At 50.6% G+C, this 8452-nt stretch overlaps 1 protein-coding gene across 1 annotated transcript; it reads right to left on the bottom strand.

Moving 5' to 3' along the window:
- Positions 1-6119: 6119 nt before the first annotated feature.
- On the bottom strand, positions 6120-8235 carry LOC139226197 (putative nuclease HARBI1). Its single transcript, XM_070856828.1, has 3 exons — positions 7797-8235; positions 7428-7750; positions 6120-6260 (listed from the first exon to the last, which is right to left on the bottom strand). The coding sequence occupies exons 1-3, from the start codon at positions 8233-8235 to the stop codon at positions 6120-6122; spliced, it is 903 nt and encodes a 300-aa protein (XP_070712929.1).
- Positions 8236-8452: the final 217 nt, after the last annotated feature.

Raw genomic sequence — 8452 nt, 5'->3', positions numbered from 1 at the left:
ATTCATTCAGGTTAGTCAAACACAATCTTCCCTTAACAAATCCGTGCTGACTGTCCCTGATTAATTCTTGCCTTTCCAAATGTAGATTTATCCTGTCTTTTTTCCAATAATTTTCCCACCACTGAGGTTAGGCTGACAGACTTGTAATTACTCGGCCTATACCTTTCTCCCTTCTTAAACAAGGGTACCACATTAGACCAGGCCTGGGAGAGACTAAGCGAAGGGTAGACCAGGCCTGGGAGAGACTAAGCGAAGGGTAGACCAGGCCAGAGAGACTAAGCGAAGGGTAGACCAGGCCTGGGAGAGACTAAGCGAAGGGTAGACCAGGCCAGGGAGACTAAGCGAAGGGTAGACCAGACCTGGGAGAGACTAAGCGAAGGGTAGACCAGGCCAGGGAGAGACTAAGCGAAGGGTAGACCAGACCAGGGAGAGACTAAGCGAAGGGTAGACCAGACCTGGGAGAGACTAAGCGAAGGGTAGATCAGGCCTGGGAGAGACTAAGCGAAGGGTAGACCAGGCCAGGGAGAGACTAAGCGAAGGGTAGATCAGGCCTGGGAGAGACTAAGCAAAGGGTAGACCAGACCTGGGAGAGACTAAGCGAAGGGTAGATCAGGCCTGGGAGAGACTAAGCAAAGGGTAGACCAGACCTGGGAGAGACTAAGCGAAGGGTAGATCAGGCCTGGGAGAGACTAAGCAAAGGGTAGACCAGACCTGGGAGAGACTAAGTGAAGAGTAGATCAGGCCTGGGAGAGACTAAGCAAAGGGTAGACCAGACCTGGGAGAGACTAAGCGAAGGGTAGATCAGGCCTGGGAGAGACTAAGCAAAGGGTAGACCAGACCTGGGAGAGACTAAGCAAGAGGTTCAATGCTGTGCCCACCAAATGGAAGGACGTCTAGAAAATGTCTTCAGGCTTAACAAGTGAGGTTACAGAACGGGTCATGAATATCCACATGGGAGTTCCAACTTGCTGAATACTGGGTTGACATCTAGTGGGGTGCCCAGTGCCTGATGGGGGTCATAGTGCAGCAAACCCTTTCTGCCACACCCTGCTGTCGATTCCAGCCGGATCTCCTGGTAGGGAGTTGCGAGTCAAACCAACGACCGGCCCGTGTAGAAAAGGGTCTTTGTCACGGAAATGACCTATCGCGCGATCCGCTGGACGTAAAGCCATGGGAGAGATGCGTTGCCTCGTGTCGTTAGGCACGGAAGAGAAGAAGAGGATTAGGAAGGAATCAGAGGGTAGCCACAAGGGGAGCTGGATCACCATTGTTGGGAGATTGGGTGCCCGAAGCTTCATGCTGGGACCCCTCCTGTTCCTGGCACACATAAATGAAATGGATTCACATGACAGTGTGGCAGACACCAGAATTGTCAGATGACACCAGGCTTACGGGTGGTCCCATCTATTCTACTTACTGTGCCACGAATCTTTGTGTCATTGGCTAACTTGGATATAAGGCCCTTTATTGCATTATCTAAGTCATTAATAAATACAGTGAATAGTTGAGGCCCCAGCACAGATTCTTGTGGGACACCACTAATCACTTCATTCCAATTCGAGTACATACCCATTATCCCGACTCTTTGTCTTCTCCCGCCTAATCAATCTCCTAACCAGCTCAATAATTTGCCTTCAATTCTATTCAATTTTAGCTAACCGTCTTTTATGTGGAACTTTAGCCTTCTGAAAGTCCATGTAAACTACATCCATGGATATTGTCCTGTCTAACACTTTAGTTACTTCCTCAAAAAATTCAGCTAAAATTCAGCTATTCATTAGGCGTGACCCACCCTATACAAATGTATGTTGGCTCTCTGTAATCAGCTCAAATTTCTCTAAGTGCTCAGTCACTCTGTCCTTAATTATAGATTACAATAACTTCCCTCATGCAACTGTGACCTATCTCCTATTATGAATAGCATCTGGTTCCACACCAGATCCACACCTTTACCTTATCTTTGATACTCACTGACTTTCATCTGTAAAGGAGTTTATGAAAAGCCTTGATGAAGTCTCCAAGATAAACATATATGTTTAGTTCCCTCTTTCAAACATATCAATACAGACCCTTCCACATTCTGGCCCAATCATCCCACAGTACAGTGTGGTGAAGATCAAGAGAATTGATCCAGTGCCAGTGGAATGAGCTATGGGAGCTAAATTTTTTTTTAGTCGTTCCTGGGATGTGGGCGTCGCTGGCAAGGCCAACATGTATTGCCCATCCCTAATTGCCCTCAAGAAGGTGAAGGTGAGCCGATCAAGTGGGCTGCTTTGTCCTGGATGGTGTCGAGCTTCTTGAGTGTTGTTGGAGCTGCACTCATCCAGGCAAATGGAGAGTATTCCATCACACTCCTGACTTGTGCCTTGTAAATGGTGGAAAGACTTTGGGGAGTCAGGAGGTGAGTCACTCGCCGCAGAATACCCAGCCTCTGACCTGCTCCTGCACCCACAGTATTTATGTGGCTGGGCAATTTTCCACCTTGTCGGGTAGATGCCGAGGTAGTATTGTCGCTGTACTGGAACAGCTTGGCCAGAGCCGTGGCTAGTTCTGAGGCACAGGTCTTCAGCACGACAGCTGGGATGTTGTCAGGGCCCGTAGCCTTTGCTGTATCCAGTGCACTCAGCTGTTTCTTGATATCACGTGGAGTGAATCGAATTGGCTGAAGATCGGTTTCTGAGATGGTGGGGACCTCATGAGGAGGCTGAGCAGAATCATCCACTCGGCACTTCTGGCTGAAGATGATTGCAGATGTGTCAGCCTTGTCTTTTGATAGGCTAAGTCTCTTCAGCATCAAAAGGAGATACCTCAGAGAGGACCTATGGAAGGAAGGGATTCTTCTATGTATATAGGACAGAGGGGAAATCTTCTTGCCCATATTTGAGATACTTAATGGGATAGAGGAACAATACTTTTAGATACACCCGGACAGCAAGTCCAAGGTTTCTGGTACACCACCTAACCTTATCCTGAATGACTATCATTTTTGCCTCTACTGCTCTAATTGGAGGCCATTCTAAGTGTTGATCACTGTCTATATGAAGACGTTTTTCCTGATATTTGTTCTAAACGATCCTCCTACCAGTGTTGATGATGTCTCCTTGCTGTAGTATCCCAGCGTACTGTGATGTAGTACTCTGGATTAACCTTATCCATACCATTTAATATCTTCTATAAACTTCCCTCTGTATCACCTACTTTCAAGGCCTGTTTCTCCATTCTTTCCTCCAAACACCAGAATCAGATTCAGGCCATTCTCTATACAACCTCCAGAGCTTGAATGATTGCCCTATGTCTTCGCGACCAAAACTGAAAACAGTACGCAGGGTGTGGTCCAACCCACGGCACTGAACGGTATCAGCATGACATCCTCTGAACAACAATCTAGCAAGTGAACGTAAAAGATACCGCAGCATTATTTCAAAGAAGAGCAGGGGAGTTATTCCCAGTGTCCTGGCCAATATTTATCCCTCAATCAACATAACAAAAAAACCAAATTATCTGGTCATTATCACATTGCTGTTTGTGGGAGCTTATTGTGCGCAAATTGGCTGCTACGTTTCCCACATTACAACAGTGACTACACTCCAAAAGTACTTCATTGGCTGTAAAGCACTTTGAGACGTCCGGTGGTCGTGAAAGGCGTTATATAAATGTAACTCATTCTTTTCTCAAGGCCCTGCCCGGGTGCTGACCTGTGCTGTGGGGATGACCGGACCACATTAATGCTCCAGCGCGCCTCGCTCTGGACTTCGGGTGTGCTGCGCCGCCCAGTGTCACGGCAACGGAGACCGAGGAAAAGCGCTCCCTTCAAATGTCTGCCTCCATTTTGAATTTGAGCTGGGGTGAACAAACTCCATTTTAACTCTTGCTGTTTTCAAACACTAAAAGAAAGAAACATCCCGTTTACACTACAGACTGCTCTTCACAGACATGACAAAAAAACTCTCATCCTGCAGACTGGGCACACACATTTTAATCACAGGAGAAGATTTATGCCATTTTCTAAAAATCAAGCTTGACTGATTTGGGATTCTGTGTTGACATTAATTCTATTGATCAGCTCCGCTGGGCAGGCCACATTGTTCGCATGCCAGACACGAGAAACCCAAAGCAAGCGCTCTACTCGGAACTCGTCCACAGAAAACAAGCCAAAGGTGGGCAGAGGAAACGTTATAAGGACACCCTCAAAGCCTCCCTGATAAAGTGCAACATCCCCACTGACACCTGGGAGTCCCTGGCCAAAGACCACCCTAAGTGGAGGAAGTGCATCCAGGAGGGCGCTGAGCACCTCGAGTCTCGTCGCCAAGAGCATGCAGAAACCAAGCGCAGGCAGTAGAAAGAGCGTGCGGCAAACCAGTCCCACCCACACTTTCCTTCAATGACTATCTGTCCCATCTGTGACAGAGTCTGTGGCTCTCGTATTGGACTGTACAGCCATCTAAGGACTCATTTTCAGAGTGGAAGCAAGTCTTCCTCGATTCCGAGGGCTTACCTATGATGATGATGATCTCGACTTATATCCTACAAAGAATTATATTTGCACGGCATTTTTGTAAATGAGAAAGAGAGACAGAGTAAGTCAGAGGAGCGGAAAAGGAATTTGGAGTGCAGGACTCAGCTGCGTTGCCCATGGTAAGAGATGGCACGGCATTGGGTCTTATGGACCAAAGCCTCAGGCCTAGCTCACCACTGAGTCCCATAGCTGCCCGTGGGATATTACAAACAACATTATTACCCCTTTCCAAGGAAAGCATCCTCTGAAAAGAACCAGTGTTCAAAGAGCTGATGTTAATGCAACAATAGAAAGTGCCTGCGATCTTGGTGACATCAGGAAGATGACCAACAGGATTTGATGAAAATAAAAGAAAGACTTGGATTTATATAGCGCTTTTCATGACCACCCGACGTCTCAAAGCACTTTACAGCCAATGGAGTACTTTTGGAGTGTAGTCACTGTTGTAATGTGGAAAACCCGGCAGCCAATTTGCACACAACAAGCTCCCACAAACAGCAATGTGATAATAACCAGATAATCTGCTTTTGATATGTTGATTGAGGGATAAATATTGGCCAGAGCACCGGGGATAACTCCCCTACTCTTCAAAATAATGCCTTGAGATCTTTTACATCCACCTGAGAGGGCAGACTGGGCCTCGGTTTAACATCTCATCTGAAAGACAACACCTCCGACAGTGCAGCGCTCCCTCAGCACTGCATTGTGTCAGCCTAGAATAATGTGCTCAAATCCTTAGAGTGGGACTTGAACCTACAACCTACTGACTCAGAGGCGAGAGTGCTACCCACTGAGCCACAGCTGACACTATGAGAAGGATATTGCAAATAGCAAAACATCTATTAAATCCAACACTAACATTCAGTGTATAGGGGAGGGGGATTTGATGAAAGGTCATTGGCCTAAAACCTTAAACCTGCCTTCTTCGCTCCAAGGATATTGCCTGGCCTGCTGAGCGTTTCCAACAGTTTCTGGTTTTGGTGCAGAGGAGGTGGTTTTGGTTAAGAAGCACATAACAGCCCTGAGATTCTGGGGGCAGGAGAGGCTGTGCAGCAGATCCATCACCCAGTAGTAGGCCGGATCCCAGTGTACTGGCATTCTGCCCCTTTAATTTCCACCGCATACTCCTTGGAGGGGATTGAGAGTGGGCAAGACATCCGGTCGCAGTCCGTACAGTCCCTACATCATCATCATAGGCAGTCCCTCGTATCGAGGATGACTTGCTTCCACGCCGAAAAGGGATGAGTCACAGATGTTTCAATGAAAGGACCCGATGTTCCAGTCCTGAACTCTAGTTGAAGGGTGGAAGATACCTGTGCATGGGTTTTTTTTAACGTGTGGTGACCGTTGCACATCAGCCACCACATGGGCTCGACTGGTCAAGTGGCAAGGATTAACCAAGACGACTGGAGACCAGCTCTGCTGCATGGACCTAGTGCACACACATATCGCAGTGTGGGCTGGTCCGTGCTGCCCCTGGGCCCTGGCCTCTTCTGGGCCCCAAACTGACGTCTCTCCTGGGCCCCGATCACGTCGCTCCACAATCACTCGCCGCTCCTTCGCCCCGACCTCGCCACTCTTGCTGTACCTGCCCACACTCCAATCAGTGACCTGGTCCTTGACGACGTCCAATCCAGTTGCCCTCTTCGCTGCTGTCGCCCTCCTGCACCAGCTCATACTGTACCTTGCAGAGGTACGCCGCCACGCTGCTCGTAGGCTGCCTCTCGCCTTTTATGGCCCCGACCTGTGAGAGACCATCAGCGGCAGGTCTGGGCCATAACAGGCGAGCGGCGGCCTGGAGCAGCGTGGTGGTCCCGACCTGCGAGAGACCGTCCCTACACGACTCATGTGAACATACGAACAATGACGGACAGGTAAAGACCACCTGATGCATCGAGCCTGCCCCACACAATTGCGATACCTTGTGTATCACAACATACAGGGGCTGAAATTGCCCTCCGCCCGAGACGGACCGCACCTACCGCTTTTTGTGTGCATTACCGCCCCGATGGATGGGGCGGACATTGGAGTGAAATTCGGGACCTGGAGCAAAAAAGGAGTGGAGCGGGTGGTGGGATGGGCTCTGTGCAACGGTGTGGGGGCAGCCTGACCGACCAGGCCGAGAAATTCAGCTGATTCCTATTGAGTGATGATGAGGCAGCTGCTCCCTGGCCTGCTTAAAGGGCAGGTTTTGCAGGTAGGCCCTGAGCAGTGAGTTTGTCTCTGGTGCTTCTGACCGAACGGCTAATGCAGGAGCTTCAAGGAGGGCCAGCCACTTCTCCGATGCTGAACTTGAAACCCTCGTCCAAGCTGTGGAGGGAAGGAGGCGCGCTCTGTATCCGGACACGGGAAAACTCAGTCGCGCGGAGTTTGTGAATGCCTGTACAGAAATCGCTGTCGAAGTGTCGAGGTGTCGGGGACCTCAGTTCATCACCACACCGCCACCCAATGCTGCGAAAGGTTTAACTACATCACTGGAATGGTGAAAGTGACTACATGCTCCCCCAGCTCCAGACCTGAATATCTCCCTGTGCACGTCTCTCCTTTCACTGTGGGGAATGATGTGTGAAAGGGCTCATTGCTTTGCCCATGGAGATGCACAGATGGAGGCTAAAGTGAGGATAGACTCAGCGGAAGTGAGCAGCACTGTGAGGGTTTAGGGCCCTTGCAGGGTCTGGATGGTGTCGCCGCCTTCTGCATGGCTGACAACCCTGCATACTGCACCCCTCCTCCTCCTCCTCCTCCTCCTCCCCTCCTCCCCTCCTCCTCCTCCTCCCCCTCCTCATCCTCCCCTCGTCCTCCCCCTCCTCCTCCTCCTCCTCCTCCTGCTCCTTCTCCTCCTCTTCCTGCGCCTCTTCCTGGTCCTCCTTCACCTCCTCATCCTCCTCCTCCTCCTCCCCTCCTCCTGAGCCTCCTCCTCCTGGTCCTCCTCCTCCTGGTCCTCCTCCTCAGGTGGTTCTGCTTCCTCGTCCTCCAGCGGCTGGCCCCTCATGATCACCAGGTGGTGAAGCATGCAGCATACAACGACGAATAGGGAGACCCGCTCAGGCGAGTGCTGCAGCACTCCTCCTGAGCGATCCGGGCATCGGAACCTCTGTTTAAGGATCCCGACGGGCTGCTCAATGATGCACCTGGTGGCTGAATGACACTCGTTGTAGGATTGCTGCGTGGCAGTGCTGGGGTGGCGAAGGGGAGTCAGCTGCCAAGTGCACAGTGTGGCTCCGAACAAATTCGCTGCAGAAAGCGAGGAGCACGGAGCCTCAGCCGTTCAGAAAACCACCGAAGATCTTGTTCGGAAGAGTTTTCAGATCCCCAGGAAGAACAAGGAGCCAGCCGCAATCTTGGTTTGGCGCAGCAAACACGCCGGGCACACCGGTCTGGCGCAGGGTGAAAGCTTCATGGCTGCTGCCAGGATACCGGGCATCGACTGTGGTGATTTTGCGGCTGTGGTTGCACACCAGCTGGACACTGAGGGAGTGGAATCCCCCGCAGTTACCGAACACCACGGGATGATTCTGTAGCGCCCTCAATGCCACATGGGTGCAGTCTATGGCACCCTGAGCCCTGGGGAAGTCCGCAATCCGCACGAATCCGGTCTGCCGCTCCAACTGCTTCTCCCTGCTCATAGGGAAGGATATGTAGCCCCTCCTCCTCTCATACAGAGCATCTGTCACCTGACGGATGGAGCTATGCACGGCAAATTGTGAAATGTTAGACATGTCGGCTGTTGCAGCTTGAAAAGATCCAGCCACATAGAATTTCAGGGCAATGGTGACCTTTGATGCGATGGTCAGAGCTGTCCTCAGTCTTGTTTGAGGCTAGAGGTTTGGCTGCAGGAGAATGCACAGCTCTGTGACGATGTCTTTGCAGAATCGCAGTCTCCGGAGACACTGGTCATCAGTGAGGTCCGTGTAGGAGAACTGCTGTCTGTAGACC

Source organism: Pristiophorus japonicus, chromosome 16, assembly GCF_044704955.1.
Source record: "Pristiophorus japonicus isolate sPriJap1 chromosome 16, sPriJap1.hap1, whole genome shotgun sequence".
Lineage (NCBI taxonomy): Eukaryota > Metazoa > Chordata > Chondrichthyes > Pristiophoridae > Pristiophorus > Pristiophorus japonicus.
The sequence above is the reverse complement of the archived record's forward strand: the minus strand, read 5'-3'. Positions and strand labels throughout refer to the sequence as shown.